The sequence below is a fragment of the Macaca thibetana genome, chromosome 1 (assembly GCF_024542745.1).
Source record: "Macaca thibetana thibetana isolate TM-01 chromosome 1, ASM2454274v1, whole genome shotgun sequence".
Lineage (NCBI taxonomy): Eukaryota > Metazoa > Chordata > Mammalia > Primates > Cercopithecidae > Macaca > Macaca thibetana.
Window position 1 is genome coordinate 108,465,689 of NC_065578.1, and position 16,957 is coordinate 108,482,645.

Sequence of the window (16,957 nt, forward strand, 5' to 3'; positions counted from 1 at the left end):
TGCCTCAGCTTCCCAAGTAGCTGGGATTACAGGCACCTGCCACCACTCCCGGCTAATTTTTTTTGAATTTTTAGAAGACACGGGGTTTCACCATGCTGGCCAGGCTGGTCTCGAACTCCTGACTTCAGGTGGTCCTCCCGCCTCGGCCTCCCAAAGTGTTGGGATTACAGGTGTGTGCCACCATGCCTGGCCGATTAACTTTTATTCTAACCTCTGAGAGTTACTGAAGAGGAAACACTTGTCTTTCAGAGCATGACAAAAATTGGAGAGGTTTTCATCTAGTTAAAAAAAAGGGGGAGAAAAAATTATCTCTAAAAAGTGAGTCGCATGAGCAAAAATGAGAAAGCAAAGACTATAACTGAAGAACATAGTCTTTCCGCGTCCCAGGTTCAAGCGATTCTCCTGCCTCAGCCTCCCTAGTAGCTGGGATTATAGGCATGTGCCACCACGCCCGGCCAATTTTGTATTTTTAGTGGAGACGGGGTTTCTCCATGTTGGTCAGGCTGGTCTCGAACTCCCAACCGCAGGTGATCCACCCGCCTCCGCCTCCCAAAGTGTTGGGATTACAGGCGTGAGCCACCGCGCCCGGCTAGAACATAGTCTTTATAGACAAAGCTTAAAGTCCGAACAGTGGAAAATACTATTGGAAGGCCTTGAATAGCAGGCTAAGGACTTAGGCATCATTCAGTAGGTAGTGGTTACTGTCAAAGGAAACACCAGCGTGGTATGGAGGAAAATTTTCTAGTCCTGCTTTCAGAAGGTTGGAATTATTGTGCCAGTGTAATACTTGGCAGTCCTTACCCTAAACCTTGGTTTATTTCTAAAACAGGGGTAATCAGGCAGTTGTGAGGGTTAGGGTGATGGCTGTAGGATTAAAAGAGGGGCAATTTTTTTTTTCTTTTCTTTCTTTCTTTCTTTTTTTTTTATACAGAGTTTCACTCTGTTGCCCAGGCTGCAGTGCTATGGCAGGATCTCGGCTCACCACAACCTCTGCCTCCCCGGTTCAAGCAGTTCTCCTGCCTCAGCCTCCCAAGTAGCTGGGATTACAGGCATGTGCCACCATGCCCGGCTAATTTTGTATTTTTACTAGAGATAGGGTTTCTCCATATTGGTCAGGCTAGTCTCAAAGTGCGGACCTGAGGTGATCTGCCCACCTCGGCCTCCCAAAGTGCTGGAATTACAGGCGTGAGCAACCGCGCCCGGTCAAAGAGGGGCAATTATTATTATTATGATTATTATTATTATTTTTTTTTTTTTTAAAGAGAGTCTCACTCTGTTGCCCAGGCTGGAGTGCACTGGTGCTATCTTGGCTCACTGCAACCTCCGCCTCCCGGGTTCAAGCGATTCTCCTGCCTCAACCTTCTGAGTAGCTGTGATTACAGGCGCATGCCACCATGCCAGGCTAATTTCTGTATTTTTTTTTTTTTTTTTTTTTTTTTGAGACGGAGTCTTGCTCTGTGCCCCAGGCTGGAGTGCAGTGGCGCGATCTCCGCTCACTGCAAGCTCCGCCTCCCGGGTTCACGCCATTCTCCTGCCTCGGCCTCCCGAGTAGCTGGGACTACAGGCGCCCGCCACCTCGCCCGGCTAGTTTTCTTGTATTTTTAGTAGAGACGGGGTTTCACCGTGTTAGCCAGGATGGTCTCGATCTCCTGACCTCGTGATCCGCCCGTCTCGGCCTCCCAAAGTGCTGGGATTACAGGCTTGAGCCACCGCGCCCGGCCGCTTTTTCTGTATTTTTTTTAGAGACGGGGTTTCACCATGTTGGTCAGGGTTGTCTTGAACTCCTGACCTCAGCTAATCCGCCTGCCTTGGCCTCCCAAAGTGCTGGGATTACAGGCGTGAGCCGCGCCGGCCAGCTGCTGCTGTTTTAGACAATGGTTGATGAAGGGTTCGAAGGCCTACACAATAGAGCTTTTGTTCTGTTTTGAGTGGTCCTGAACAGTTCTTTTGGGCAGGGGAATTTGTGTGTGAATGTGCAAACATATATGTAAACTGAGTGGCTGCCTGGCCTTGTCCTAGGTTTTGTCCCGTATATATTCTGCCTTTATTTTTTCTTTTTCTTTCTGCATGTATGTATATTTTCTCAAGGCGTCTGCCCTGCACTAGACTTTGGCTTGCCTTTCCAGGCCAGCTTCCAGAGGATGCTTTGGCAGTTTTCCCTCTGGATAACCAAGCGGGCTGCAGCCAGCAGATGGCACTGCAGCAGAAAGGGGCAGAGTCCCTTTAGGCCCTTGACAAGCAGGGCGGGTTAGTAACCTTATAATTTAACCCTCTAGTTAGCCATGGAGGACTCGGTGTCGCACTTCCGCCCGGACTCTCATAAAGCGGGCCGAGTTGTGTGCAATTAAGGATTTCAGGATGCAAATCTGAATCTGTAGTTTTGTCTCCTCCACCCCATCCCCATTATTAGATCGGCAATGTCTTTTGTCACGTTGTCAAAATGTTCTCAAGAGGAGCGGTGTCTAGATATCGCCGATTTCTGGTTAAAGTGGCTGAGGTGATCCCAGCATTAATTAAATGCGGGACAATCGAGATTCTCCTGATAGTTTAAGGAAAGGAAAAATTCACACGAGCAAACAGGCAACCATTTGAATGTTTTCCGACGACATGGTGCTTTAGGATCTGAAAGATGCGACTTGTTTTGTTTGCTTGTTTTTGAGACGGAATTTCCGCTCTTGTTGCCCGGGCTGGAGTGCAATGGCGCGATCTCGGCTCACCGCAACCTCCGCCTCCCAGGTTCAAGCGATTCTCCTGCCTCAGCCTCCCGAGCAGCTGGGATTACAGGCATGCGCCACCGCGCCCGGCTAATTTTGTATGTTTAGTAGAGACGGGGTTTCTCCTTGTTGGTCAGGTTGGCCTCGAACTCCGACTTCAGGTGATTCGCCTGCTCGACCTCCCAAAGTGCTGGGATTACAGACGTGAGCCACCGCGCCCGGCCACGACTTGTTTTTGTTAAAGGTTCCTCATTTCATTTGGAACGTTCAGACGCAGTCTAACTACATTTCCATCCGGAGTAAGGAAGAGCCGCTCAAGGGCAGTCACCGAGGCCGCAGGTGCGGCTTCTTCACCCGCGGTGCTGGAGTTCTCTCAAGTAGAAGCCCACGACGATGAAAACCTTATAGGTGGGCTGCTGCTTACACACAACAGCCGCCACGGCGCAAAATAAACTACAAAACTATAAGCCTTTACCTTTTCAAACACACCGACGCGGGCCAGCCCCAGCACTACGCCCTCAGGGGCACGCAGCAAAGATTTCCTTATCAAGGCCAAATAGGAAGCCTCCGGGATAGCGTTCTTCTTAACCTACGTAAACACGCTGTTTGCCGAGCTCGACAATCGGCTAGCCACTCCTGATAGCATTCGGCGCTCGCCTCTCGGCCCTTGCTCCTGCGTACTCGGCTTCTTCCAGTCGCCTGGGCCCGGATCGGGAAGTGTCAAGCGGCTGCCGAGTTCCCTCACCTCCGCGGCTATCACCACTGAACCCGGACCCCCTACCCAAGTCCAGGGCCAGCCGCCATGACGAACGGTGAGAACCGATGCCCTGAGCGGAGGGTGGGAGTGAAGGACGAAGGGAAAACGTGGCGCGCGGGGCCGGGACTGACGTGGCCGTTCTCCCCGCCCCCTCCCAGCCCGGCCCCCCTTGGCCTCTCGACGCCCCTAACTTCTGTACCCCTATCCTCCTCCGCCGGTTCCCCCTTCCCATATTCATCTAGGACCCCCAGTGCCTCTTATGCTCGAGTTATTATCCCTATCCTTTGCTTTCCCTTTTCTTTCTCTTAGTTCTTTCTGGCCCTTGGAGAGGTCAGTCCCAGAGGTACTGCTGCTATTTAGACCCAGGGAAGAGAGAGACTCCTCCTCCCAGCCCCCAACGTTCTCATACTTTCGGACCGTAGTTTTGTGGAGAGGGCCAATAAATCACATAGAATATCAAGTCTTACAGTTTTGGGGGTGCTGATAAATGTAGACCCCACAAAAGATTCTTGTTATGGAGAAATGCTGGAAAGATTTTTGATTTTAAAGCCCTGGCGGGACGATCTCACGTGGAGACCCTGACTAGTGTTGAAAGGGGTGGATTTAGACACTGCCTCTTCTAGATGATGAGGCAGTTGTCACCCTGTTTATCTGACCTCATTTTCCAGGCCTCTTCAAAAACTTTATAGATATGAATTCTGAATTCCAGAGGAGGACAGGAAGGAGGGCCTTCATGATTTTTAGCGTCAACCTTAGAGGAAAGGAGAGGAGAAAGCCTTTTAGGCATTACGATGATTTGAGGGGCTCCGGAAAGCATTTCTCAAAAGTACTTTGTCCATAGACCTGGCATTGAAGACTCGAATTTAACCTCCTTGTGAATTTTGCCATTGTCTGCAGAAACTTATGAGAGAAAAAGGGTAGCACGTAAAGGTATAGTTCCTCAGAAAACCTTAGTGTATGTGTTAATTTACTGGACCCTTTCTTAGTGACACCCAGCTGTGAGACAGTTTTACTGGAGGGAGAGAGGTAGATAGTGTGGTTAGAACTGGCAGACACTGTTTATATAGAATATTCATTTGGAGCTTTCTGGGAAGTCAGAGGTCTCAGGATACTAGGCACAGTAAGAAAAGGGACATTAACCAGAGGAAGACAGAATCTGAACCAGGAAGTAAGACAGCAGTTTGACACGGTAATTGCTGAATAAATTTTAGTCATTTTTCCCCCATTTTGTGGTCCAGTATCTTCTCGTTTTTTGCAATTAGGTGATTCATTGTGATTACCTGTACAAGAAATGAGCTTGGTTTATATATTTAAGAAACAAAGCTAAGAAGTTGAAGCTTTCTATGTTGAAGCCTTACTTTTTCTTTGTTTTAGAAAAATCTGTTATTATTCTGGCAGAAATTCGGTTTGTTAGAATATCATGCATAAAGTGTAAGATACTGATAGGAAAATTGTAGTTATGTTGATTCTTACTCTTGTAATTTTCATTAAGCTTTACTTTTAGCCTTAACGTATTCTTCACCAACAGTTGCACATCTGTCAGATTTGGCTACATATCTAGTTCTCCTTTATCATATGAGTGATTTATAACAAGAACATGTTAAATTCTCTGTGCTGAGTCTCTAAGGATTCGTATGTCTCAATCTATTGCCAACGCTAGTCATTCTTCGGATGCTGATTTCTGCCCAGGATTTCTACTTCTTGAGAGGTGAGGGGAGGGACCAGTGACATTTTAGTAAAGGGGATGTAAAAAAAAAGTTTATTTTTTTTGCGTTGGGGTCTCACTGTGTTGCTCAGGCTAAAGTGCAGTGGCATGATCGTAGTTCATTGCAGCCTCGAACTCCTGGGCTCAATCGATTCTCCTTCCTCCTACAAGCAATTTTTGGGAACAGTAAACTAATCTTGTTAGTCCCAGGATCCTGGTTCCCTCTTGTCAAGTGTTGGTACTGCCTGTTGGGGTTATTATTTTGTTATTATGTCACACACTATCTTCCTTAGAGTTCTCAGGCAGGATCACAGGGCCCACGCTAGATCAGTACCTAAGGTTTTCTTTTCTTTTTTATTTAACAGTGTACTCCTTGGATGGGATTCTGGTGTTTGGTTTGCTCTTTGTTTGCACCTGTGCCTACTTCAAGAAAGTACCTCGTCTCAAAACCTGGCTGCTATCAGAGAAGAAGGGTGTTTGGGGTGTGTTTTACAAAGGTGAGGCCATGTCTGGACAGGGAGAAGAGACTGCCATCTCTGGACAGTGTGGAGCTACAAAGTAGGGAGTACAGTGAGCTGGGACTGTATTTGGTTTCATTTTTAGAAAACAACCCCTCAGATTGGGTCTGAGAGTCTGTAAAATTAATCATTCTCCAAAGTTGAGGGAAGAGATAAATGTTAAAATTTGCTGGGTGTGGTGGCTCATGCCTATAATCCCAGCACTTTGGGGGGCCAAGGCAGGAGGATTGCTTGTGTCCAGGAGTTGTAGATCACCGTGGGCAACACAGTGAGACCCCATTTCTAGAAAATATACAAAAATTAGCCAGGTATGGTGGCACGTGCCTGTAGTCCCAGCTACTCAGGAGACCGAAGTGGGAGGATTGCTTGAGCCTAGGAGCCTTGTTGAGGCTGCAGTGAGCCATGGTGGAGCCACTGCACTCCAGCCCAGGTGACAAGGTGAGACCCTGTCTTAAAAAAAAAAAAAAAAAAAAATTATATGTTATTTAAAAACATAATTGTCTATTTTAGCATCCAGATCATTTTTGTATTCTCCGTGGAGTAAAAGTATACACATTAAACCATTTTAGGCTGGGGTGGAATTCCTCCCTTCAGTGGGAAAAAGATTTTTCTACAGAAAATTTTTCTTGATTTTCTGTCAAGGGTACATTGGAGTCTCTTTTAAGGTTTGATTTAATTAACTCGGATGCTTTTTTTAGTGTTTGTTTGAGGCACATTCATTTGGAATCCTATCTACCTAAATTTTTTTTTTGGAAAAAGGACAAAATATAAACAAACAGTATATTCACCTAGACCCTAAAGCATAAGGATAGCATTTAGAAACATCCCAGAGGCTGGGTGCCGTGGCTCATGCCTGTAATCCCAACACTTTGAGGAGGCCAAGGTGGGCGGATCACCCGAGGTCAGGAGTTCGAGACCAGCCCGGCCAACATGGTGAAACCCCGTCTCTACTAAAAATACAAAATTTAGCCAGGGAGCCGGGCGCAGTGGCTCATGCCTGTAATTCCAGCCCTTTGGGAGGCCAAGGTGGGTGGATCACCTGACGTTAAGAGTTCAAGACCAGCCTGGCCAAGATAGTGAAACCCCATCTCTACTAAAAATAAAAAATTAGCTGGGCATGTGGCAGGCGCCTGTAATCTCAGCTACTCAGGAGGCTGAGGCAGGAGAATTGTTTGAACCCGTGCGCAGAGGTTGCAGTGAGTCAAGATTGCGCCACTGCACTCCAGCCTGGGCGACAGAGTGAGACTGCCTCAAAAAATAAAATAAAAACATCCCAGGTCCTTGAGAGCATTGATATGTCTGTCTGTGACTAGAGACTTCAAAATATCACCTTGAAAGTGAGGACTTATATGAAGGGCAGGGTGTGATTTCTTCTCTCTTTTGCCTGCTAGCCGCTGTGATTGGAACCAGGCTGCATGCTGCTGTGGCAATTGCTTGTGTTGTAATGGCCTTTTACGTCCTGTTTATAAAATGAATTCCAAAGTATCCAAGTCATCAACTGCCAACCAAGGGGACGGGGATGAAGAACCTGTTGGAGACCTGGACTCAGTGTAGGAGAGTTCAGCTGAAATCATCAGTCCCCAGAATGACACCACAGCGTCAGCCCCTGCTATATGTGGGGAAAACTCATGGTCACGAACATTATGTATGCTTCAGGGGACTACAGAAAGCCAGCTTCCTTTGATCTGTGTGTAAATCAGTCCTTGGCAGAGTGCATATGATGTCCGGATAAATTACACCCCTCGATGATAAGATTACATACCTCCTTCATAAAAACCTGTCATCTTGTTTTGTTCTTCAGCTCCTCATCAGGATCTTTTCAAACTGAGGCTCATTAGGGAAGGAACTATGCTGTGTTCAGACCTCTTTTGAAGAGAGAATTTTCAAGACTTCTTTTCACTCTTTGATTTGGATCTGGCAAATTGGGGAGGGGATGCTGGGTGGGAAACAGTTATGAAATGCCAAGATATTCTTTGGCTTTAGGAATTTATCTTTCATGTACCCATCTGGGAACATAAAAGAGAGGCATAATGCTCACTGCAAAAAGAGAACAGATGAAGTAGCTGTGTTATGTGCTGGTATCTTGAGTTTTGCCAAGAAAATCTGGGCCTACATAAAATTTGAGAATTATCTGTGTGATGAGACCAGAAAGCAGTGGCTTAGACACGAAAAATTTTTTCTGTTCACCAGTATCCTCAAATGGAGACTTCACTTGATCAGATGGTATATGAAAAATGAATCAACTGTTGCTATTTCATAAAACCTTTTTATATTTTCTAAATTACTTAGTGCTAAATACTGTTACTCAGTTTTAAATGCCACAACTAAGGAAAAAGAAACTATTGAAAAATTGTTTAATATATTTACAGTTGGGGTAGAAGAAAGAAATCTAGTATATTGATTCATATACTAGTAAATTTGTCTAGTATAAGAATTTGTGATGTCAGATTGAAGTTTTGTCATCTTATAAAAGACAACAAACTTATTTTGTGTTTAAGTCTGAGTTGTTACGGCAATTTTTAGTTGATTACTTTATTTCTTAGCCAACTCTTAATTTTCTTCATATTGCATTACTCTTTAGTTGTCTCTGGAAATTCTACTTACTTTAAGGACATGAGAAATTCAAATGAGAGAAGTTGCTGATATTCATCAGTGTGTTTGAACCGTGCATAGGATCCACAAATCAAATGAGGGTGTTTCCTGAAGTAGAAGAAAACAGAACTTTGCAACTGATACTGAAGTATTTTGCCATGGAGTTAGTAACTCCTGAGCAGACCATTTTAGATGGCTCAGCATTTGACAGGAAGACTTCTCCATTCCCTCCTTATATCTACAGAAGGATCAGCTCTTGGATGTCTAGAACTTCTCTATTTAAAAAAAAAAGAGTAGGTCTAAAATTAAATTATTATAAGCAAGCATAGGCATGGGTCTTCCAGTTGAATTGTCCATTATTGTAAAACTTAATGGTGGACAAGATAGCTGTGGTTGATTCCTGTGTGGCAGTAAATTGTCTTCTGTCTGCTTACTCCAAATAATAAAAGCTGCTAGGAAGTTTAGATTTTGAAATAGGCAGTTTAATGCTTTGAGGGTTTCTAGAAATACAGAAAGTCATCAAGTAAACACTACATGTCTAATCATCTCAGAGTTGTGGCTGTTATCTCTTCAGGAATTGGTCCACAGGGTAAATTTCAACAATTCATATGTTTTCCATTGTCATTTCTGAAGACCTTTGAGATGAGAGAAAGGAAATCTAGTGGAACAGGAAAGAGAGTTACACCTTGTGGGTGTGAGTTTAGGACCTGTTGGCCAAAGGGAATGTCACTCCCTGGAAACAGGTTCAGCATGTTTGCACTTGTTATTTTGTAGCTTTAATGATTTTTGTTTTCTAATGTCTCTAAGCTTGGTGTTTAGAGCTGCTTCATATTTTAAACTAGTTCCATTCCACAGTACTAGTTCAAACCAGTTCTTACAGCCTCCTGGGTGGGTCATCTTGACCTAAACTCCTGTGTTGTCACATTTTGAGATGTTTTCATAGCAGAATGTACCAAAAAGTGCACAAGGTAAAGGTAATTTACAGCAAGAAACAAATACACATTTGTTTTATTTCTTGACTTTCCCTAAGCAGATAAGCAGAAACTTGTTTAACTCATTACTTTGTTTGATGTGTCTTGCATATTTTTGACTAAAAGTTATAGGAAGTTATTCCTCTGGGGGAATCTTTTACAGGTGGAGGAATGGGGATAGCAGTATAGCCTCAGATTCAAACTGGCATCACCCTAAACCCTGTAGGCCAGGGTGGAATGAAGTCAGCTCCTTTTTATAGTTGAAATACAAATTTTTATTCACCATTGTCTGCACAAATCCTTGAAAATAAACGTTTTTTCCCTACAATCTTTGTCTATTTATTTGTCACATGCTGAATTTATTGAAGTTTGTTCAATACTCCCCTGTGTTCAGTTCATAGCCTACCTTTTTAGTTCACATTAGTGAATACCATCATTCCTGTTACCCCGTTGTGACAGCACTGAATATATTATATAGTTCAGAATCTGGCCGGGCACAGTAGCTCATGCCTGTAATCTCAGCACTTTGGGAGGACAAGGCAGGAGGATCGCTTGAGCCTAGGAGTTCAAGACCAGACTGGGCAACATAGTGAGATCTCTGTATCTACAAAAAATTTTTTTAAAAAATAGCCAGGTGTGGGCCTGGTGCGGTGGCTCACGCCTGTAATCCCAGCACTTTGGGAGGCTGAGGCTGATGGATCATGAGGTCAGGAGACCGACACCATCCTGGCTAACACGGTGAAAACGCGTCTCTACTAAAACTACAAAAAATTTTCTGGGCGTGGTGGCACGCACCTGTAATCCCAGCTACTCAGGAGGCTGAGACAGGAGAATGGCTTGAACCTGGGAGGCAGAGGTTGCAGTCAGCCCAGATGGTGCCTCTGCACTCCAGCCTGGGCCACTGAGCGAGACTCTGTCTCAAAAGAAAAAAAAAAAAAAGAAAATAAAGTAGCCAGATGTTACCTGTGATCCCAGCAACTTGGGAGGCTGAGATGGGAGGATCAATTGAGCCCAGGAGGTTGAGGCTGCAGTGAGCTGTGATTGTACCACTGCACTCCAGCATGGGCGACAGAGCAAGACCCTGTCTGAAACAAATAAGTAAGTAAATACATACATACATATGTACTCTATTCCTCACCTTTCCCTTTGGTAAAATATTTGCCTTCTCCCTAGGGAGAAGGAGCTACTGGGGAAGCCGATGCGCCCCATGGTAACGACCAGGGATTGCTGTCTTCTTGGAAAAGAAGTCACTCACCTATAAATATCCTGAAGTTGAATCATATTTAAAAATTTAAGGGCTGGGTGTGGTGGCTAATGCCTGTAATCCCAGCAGTTTGGGAGGCCAAGGCAGGCGGATCACCTGAGGTCGGGAGTTTGAGACCAGCCTGACCAACATGGAGAAACCACAACTCTACTAAAAATAAAAAGTTAGCTGGAACTGGTGGCACATGCCTGTAATCTCAGCTACTTGGGAGGCTGAGGCAGGAGAATTGCTTGAACCCGGGAGGTGGAGGTTGTGGAGAACGGAGATCAAGCCATGGTACTCCAGCCTGGGTAACAAGAGTTAAACTCTGCCTCAAAAAGAAAAAGGAAAAAAAAAAAGTTAAGGCCAGTCGCGGTGGCTCACACCTGTAATCCCAGCACTTTGGGAAGCTGAGGTGGGCGGATCACTTGAGGTCAAGAGTTCAGGACCAACCTGGCCCACACAGTGAAACCCCGTCTCTACTAAAACAATTTGCCGGGTGTGGTGGCGGGCATCTGTAATCCCAGCTACTTGGGAGGCTGAGGCAGGAGAATCGCTTGAACCCAGGAGATGGAGGTTGCAGTGAACTGAGATGGAGGTTGAGCGCCAGTGCACTCCACCCTGGGTGACAGAGCTAGACTCCGTCTACAAAAAACAGAAAGAAATTGGCCTGGGCGCATTGGCTCAGGCCTGTAATCCCAGCACTTTGGGAGTCCAAGGCGGGCGGATCATGAGGTCAGCAGTTCGAGACCAGCGTGGCCAACATGGTGAACCCTCATCTCTACTAAAAATACAAAAATTAGCCAGGCATAGTGGTGGACCCCTGTAATCCCAGCTACTCTGGAAACTGAGGCAGGAGAATTGATTGAACCCGGGAGGCGGAGGTTGCAGTCAGCCAAGATCGGGTCATTGCACTCCAGCCTGGGCAACAGAGCGAGACTCCATGTAAGAAAAGAAAAAAGAAAAGAAAAGAAAAGAAAGAAGGAAGGAAAGAAGAAAGAAATTGAAGACAAATTAAAGTCAAGATCACAGAAAAACTAAAGATATGGCTATAAATATGTTGTTATACAAAGGTCAAAAGGGTAGGTGCGGTGGCACTCTCCTGTGGTCCCAGCTACTCAGGTGGCTGAGGTGGGAGGATCACTTAAGCTAGGAGCAATAAGCCGTGGTCGCGCCACTGCACTCTAGACTGGGCGACACGGCCAGAACCGGTCTCCAAAAAAAAAAAAAAGAACCAGGATTCTGTATGGTGGAAATTAGTACCTCCTTTTCCCGGGACCTATGTTCCCCTCCGAGCCACGCGAGGGCAGCAACGCGCGCACTCTGAGGAACACCCGGTTCCTCAGGACCCGTCCGCCGGTGCTCGGTGGTTCCTCCCAGAATCCTCCAAGGCGCGGGAGGGGGTAGAGGGCTTAAAAGCCGCAGATTGGGGGGTGGGGAGGAGCGGACTTCCGCTGTTTTAGGGAGGGTGAGTGGCCTGGAGCATGGGTGTTGTGTGCGGAGCTGTGGTGTCGCGTGGGAGGCGCGTGCTGGCTGAGTGTGAGTGGACGCGTGAGTGTGTGAGTGTGCGCGCTTGGAGCGTGTTAGGCGAGTGCGTGCGCCCACCCCTGCGCCCCTCCTCCCGCTTACACTTTGATCTTATTTGATCGGGTCGTGACCCTAGTCCCGCCGGTCCGACCCGAAATGAAAAGCTCTCCTCCTGCGAAGCCCCCCACTCGAGGCGCCTGTGCAGAGAGGCCCCTTAGGCGGCGGCAACGCTGCGGTCCCCGAGGTCCTGGAGCTGGCCCTGTGGGGCCCGGCGCTCAGAAATGATGAATTGATCAGATAGACGAGGCCGGGCTTGTCCCGGGCCAGTGATTATCGAGGCGATTCTGATCTGGGCACGGCCACCGGGCTGCGGGCTGCGGGCTGCCAGTGGCGTAGCGGCGAGCACGAGAACGGCCGGCGGCGGGTGGGGACGCTGAGCGCGGTGGCCAAGAGTAAATAAGCCGCCGCCCCTCCCCCGGGAGCTGGAAGGTCGCAGAGGCCTTGTTCGCCGCTGGTTTATTTTCCAGCCACTTCCCCATTTCTCCTTGTTTTTCTTTTTTTTCTTTTGCTCCTTTTTTTTTTTTTTTTTTTTTTTTTGAGACAGGGTCTTGCTCTGTCGCCCATACTGGAGTGCAGAACCGCGATATCGGCTCACTGCAACTTCGACCTCCTTGGCTCAAGCGATCTTCCCATCTCTGTCTCCCGAATAGGTGGGACTACGGGCCCGCCTCACCACATTCGGCTAATTTTTGTATTTTTTGGTAGAGACGGGGTTTCACCATGTTTGGCCAGGCTGGTGTCGAACTCCTAACCTCAAGTGATTCGCCCGCCTCGGCCTCCCAAAATGCTGGGATTACAGGCATGAGCCACCGCGCCCAGCCCCTTTTTCAGTTTTTCTTTTTTTTGGAAACAGTCTCACTCTGTTTCCCAGGCTGGAGTGCAGTGGCGCGATCATAGTTAATTGCAGTCTCGACCTCCCAGGCTCAAGCCATTCTCCCACCTCAGCCTGCCCAGTAGCTGGGACTATCCCTGTTTTTCTTCAGGCTTGACATTTTTTGTATGCTACCGACACTTGTATCCCCAGGGCTAACGGCATGGTGCAGCATCTGCTGCTAAGAGATATACACACACTGTCTAGTATGTCTGTATACATATATATGTCCATTAAGAGAACATGAAATGTTGCAGGGACGCTCCTGAAATATAATGAGTTAGAATTATCAGGGAGGTCTAGGAGTCCATGTTTTTAAAAGCAAGTGCCTTTTTTTGATGTTTAATGTGTCAGCCGCCATCATATGATTATCCAGGTAGTCACGCCTCTGCCTCCTTAAGCCACTCTAAATAATGAGATCTGAAACTTCATATAGCCACTTGGCAGCAGATATGTGAATAGATTGGAAGGTCTGGGTTAAAGGGGACTCTTATTTGTTTTTTTGTTTTGTTTTTTTTTTGTTGTTGTTGTTGTTTTTTGAGACAGAGTCTCGCTCTGTCGCCCAGGCTGGAGTGCAGTGGCCAGATCTCAGCTCACTGCAAGCTCTGCCTCCCGGGTTTACGCCATTCTCCTGCCTCAGCCTCCCGAGTAGCTGGAACTACAGGTGCCTGCCACCTCGCCCGGCTAGTTTTTTGTATTTTTTAGTAGAGACGGGGTTTCACCGTGTTAGCCAGGACGGTCTCGATCTCCTGACCTCGTGATCCGCCCGTCTCGGCCTCCCTAAGTGCTGGGATTACAGGCTTGAGCCATCGCGCCCGGCCTCTTATTTATTTATGTATTTATTTTGAGATGGAGCCTCACTCTGTTGCCCTCCCGGTTTCAAGCAATTCTCCTGCCTCAGCCTCCCAAATAGCTGGGACTACAGGCACGCGCCACCACGCCCAGCTAATTTTTGTATTTTTAGTAGAAATGGGGTTTCACCATGTTGCCCAGGCTGGTCTCGAACTCCTGACCTCAGATGATCCACCCACTGCAGCCTCCCAAAGTGCTGGGGTTACAGGTGTGAGCCACCACGACCGGCCGGAAGGGGACTCTTAACAGTTTGGCTTAAGGACCCTCCACCTGAGTGCCTGAAAGAAGCTCTTTCATATCTGAATTACTGACAATTATGTTGTCAAACTTAATTAAAAATGGGAATTTAGGCCGGGCGTGGTGACTCATGCCTGTAATCCCAGCACTTCTGGAGGCCAAGGTGGGCGGATCACAAGATCAGGAGATAGAGATAATCCTGGCTAACACGGTGAAACCCCGTCTCTACTAAAAATAGAAAAATTAGCGGGGCGTGATGGCGGGCGCCTGTAGTCCCAGCTACTCTGGAGGCTGAGTCAGGAGAATGGCGTGAACCAGGGAGGCGGAGCTTGCAGTGAGCCGAGATCGCGCCACTGCACTCCAGCCTGGGCGACAGAGCGAGACTCCGTCTCAAAAAAAAAAAAAAAAAAAAAAGGCGGGGAGGAGGGGGGAATTTATTGCACGATATTCTTTTCCATTATTTTTCCTTTCTTTTTTTATTTTACTTTTTTTTATTTAGATGGAGTTTTTTTTTTTTTTTTTTTTTTTTTGAGACGGAGTCTCGCTCTGTCACCCAGGCTGGAGTGCAGTGGCCGGATCTCAGCTCACTGCAAGCTCCGCCTCCCGGGTTCACGCCATTCTCCTGCCTCAGCCTCCCGAGTAGCTGGGACTATAGGCGCCCGCCACCTCGCCCGGCTAGTTTTTTGTATTTTTTAGTAGAGACGGGGTTTCACCGTGTTAGCCAGGATGGTCTCGATCTCCTGACCTCGTGATCCGCCTGTCTCGGCCTCCCAAAGTGCTGGGATTACAGGCGTGAGCCACCGCGCCCGGCCTAGATGGAGTTTTGCTCCTGTTGCCCAGTCTGGAGTGCAGCGGCCCCATCTCAGCTCACTGCAGCCTCCCCGTCTGGAGTTAAAGTGAGTCTCCTGCCTCAGCGTCCCAAGTAGCTGGAGTTACAGGCGCCCACCACCACACCCGGCTAATTTTTTTATATTTTTAGTAGAGATGGAGTTTCACCATGTTGTCCGGACTGGTATGGAACTCCTGACCTCAGGAGTTCCACCTCCCTCAGCCTCCCAAAGTGTTGGGATTGCAGGCGTGAACCACTGTGCCCAGCTTGTTTTAATTCTTAATTTTTTTTTTTTTTTCTTAGCTGCAGTCTCACTTTCACCCAGGCTGGAATGCAGTGGCTCCATCTCGGCTCACTGCAACCTGCGGCCTCCAGGGTTCAAGCGATTCTCCTGCCTCAGCCTCCCGAGTAGCTGGGATTACAGGCATGCACCACCATACCCACCTAATTTTTGTATTTTTAGTAGAGACAGGTTTCACCATGTTGGCCAGGCTGGTATCGAACTGGCTGGTTGCAAACTCCTGACCTTGTGATCCCCCCGTCTCAGCCTCCCAAAGTGCTGGGGTTACAGGCATGAGCCACCGCGCCCAGCCAATTCTTAAATTCTTGATATTACAGAACTAAAGTGAAACTTATTAATATTCTACTCTTACATTTTTTATCGACAAATAAAATTCATGACCCAAAAAGCCCAAAACAAAACTAAAAACAGGGAAAAGCTTATAAAATTAAATATGGATCCCAGCATTAACAGCTGAATAGAGAATGTGATTTTAAAATTCTTAGCAGATAATGAAGTTGTGTAGAAACTGAACACTTACAAATTATTTAAAACCTGGAATCACCAGAAATTACACAGTCGGATCATGGGAAAACAGCACAAAGGGGTTACTGAGGGAACCTACACTATTCTAGCTGTGCCCCATACCCTTCTCAGAGGAAAGCCTGGCATCGATTAAATACTGGCCCAAACTAATACTAGCAGCAGAGCCAGTGATGGTACCCTGCCTATCAGAGGACCCTTCCACTGGGTTGGTAGTTTTGATCCAGGCTCCAGACATCTGGCAGATCTCATTAATGTTGGCGCCTTGGGGGCCAATTATGCAGCCAATTAAGTTATTTGGAATGGTAAATTTGTGCGTGGTTTGAGTAGATTTTTTTTTTTTTTTTAGATGGAGTCCTGCTTTGTCACCCAGGTTGGAGTGCACCCAGGTCGGCTCACTGCAACCTCCGCCTCCCAGGTTCAAGCAATTCTGCCTCAGCCTCCCAAATAGCTGGGATTACAGGCGCCCTCCACTACACCCGGCTAATTTTTGTATTTTTGGTAGAGATGGGGTTTCACCATGTTGGCCAGGCTGTTCTTGAATTCCTGACCTCAAGTGATCCGCCTGTCTCGGCCTCCTAAAGTGCTGGGATTACAGGAGTTAGCCACCGCGCCTGGCCATAGTTTGAGTAGATGTAGCCACACTTGCCCAATAGCCTTTCACCTCTGGAGAGCTGGAGTCAATTTGGGTGAATCCGGTCCCACTGTGCATCATGGCAAAGTGAGATTGTTGTCTTGCCACCTGGTTCAGCTTGACCAGATCAAGCAGAGAAATGGTGTGTTGTCCTTGAACCGAGTAGGCATCTAGAGGTGGTCCCTCCAGGTCATGGGTGTCATGGGGGTAGCCTGTAGCGTTGCTGCACCAATCTTGGCCACCCACGCAGATGACTGGGGAGTTGGCCGGCATGGGCTGGTATGGAATGGTCATGACTCTCCCTTGGGGAGACTGGGAGAGCGTTTCCAGCGTGACCAGGCAGATCTGTTTGACAAACTGATGGTGATGGCCCTCTCGGTGGAGTTGGGCAGTATATCCCCTGCCACCTAGACCTGGGTACCATACTCTTGGGAATCTCTTTGATCTTACACTTGCCCTTCCCAAACCTTTCTCTCTTTTTTAGCTTAGAAAACTACTTATTTATTTACTTGTTTTGAGACAAGGTCTCACTCTGTTGCCCAGGCTGGAGCGCAGTGGCTCCGTCATGGCTTACTGCAGGCTCGATCTCCCGGGCTCCAGTGTTCCTCCTGCCTCAGCTAAAAG

General features: G+C 47.3%; 1 protein-coding gene and 1 non-coding gene across 2 annotated transcripts; both read left to right on the forward strand.

Moving 5' to 3' along the window:
* Positions 1-3,380: 3,380 nt before the first annotated feature.
* On the forward strand, positions 3,381-9,585 carry TMEM167B (transmembrane protein 167B). Its single transcript, XM_050747126.1, has 3 exons — positions 3,381-3,526; positions 5,542-5,673; positions 7,086-9,585. Exons 1-3 carry the CDS (start codon positions 3,517-3,519, stop codon positions 7,166-7,168), a joined length of 225 nt encoding a protein of 74 aa, XP_050603083.1. The 5' UTR covers positions 3,381-3,516; the 3' UTR covers positions 7,169-9,585.
* Positions 9,586-11,956: 2,371 nt separating this feature from the next.
* Positions 11,957-12,380, forward strand: LOC126945773 (small Cajal body-specific RNA 2). Its single transcript, XR_007722544.1, has one exon. It is a non-coding gene; the product is annotated as a small Cajal body-specific RNA 2 (non-coding RNA).
* Positions 12,381-16,957: the final 4,577 nt, after the last annotated feature.

Bases quoted from the DNA above. Each gene is read 5' to 3' on its own strand.
- TMEM167B (XM_050747126.1), top strand. The intron at 5,674-7,085 runs GTGAGGCCATGT...TTTGCCTGCTAG, and splicing joins TTGGGGTGTGTTTTACAAAG to CCGCTGTGATTGGAACCAGG.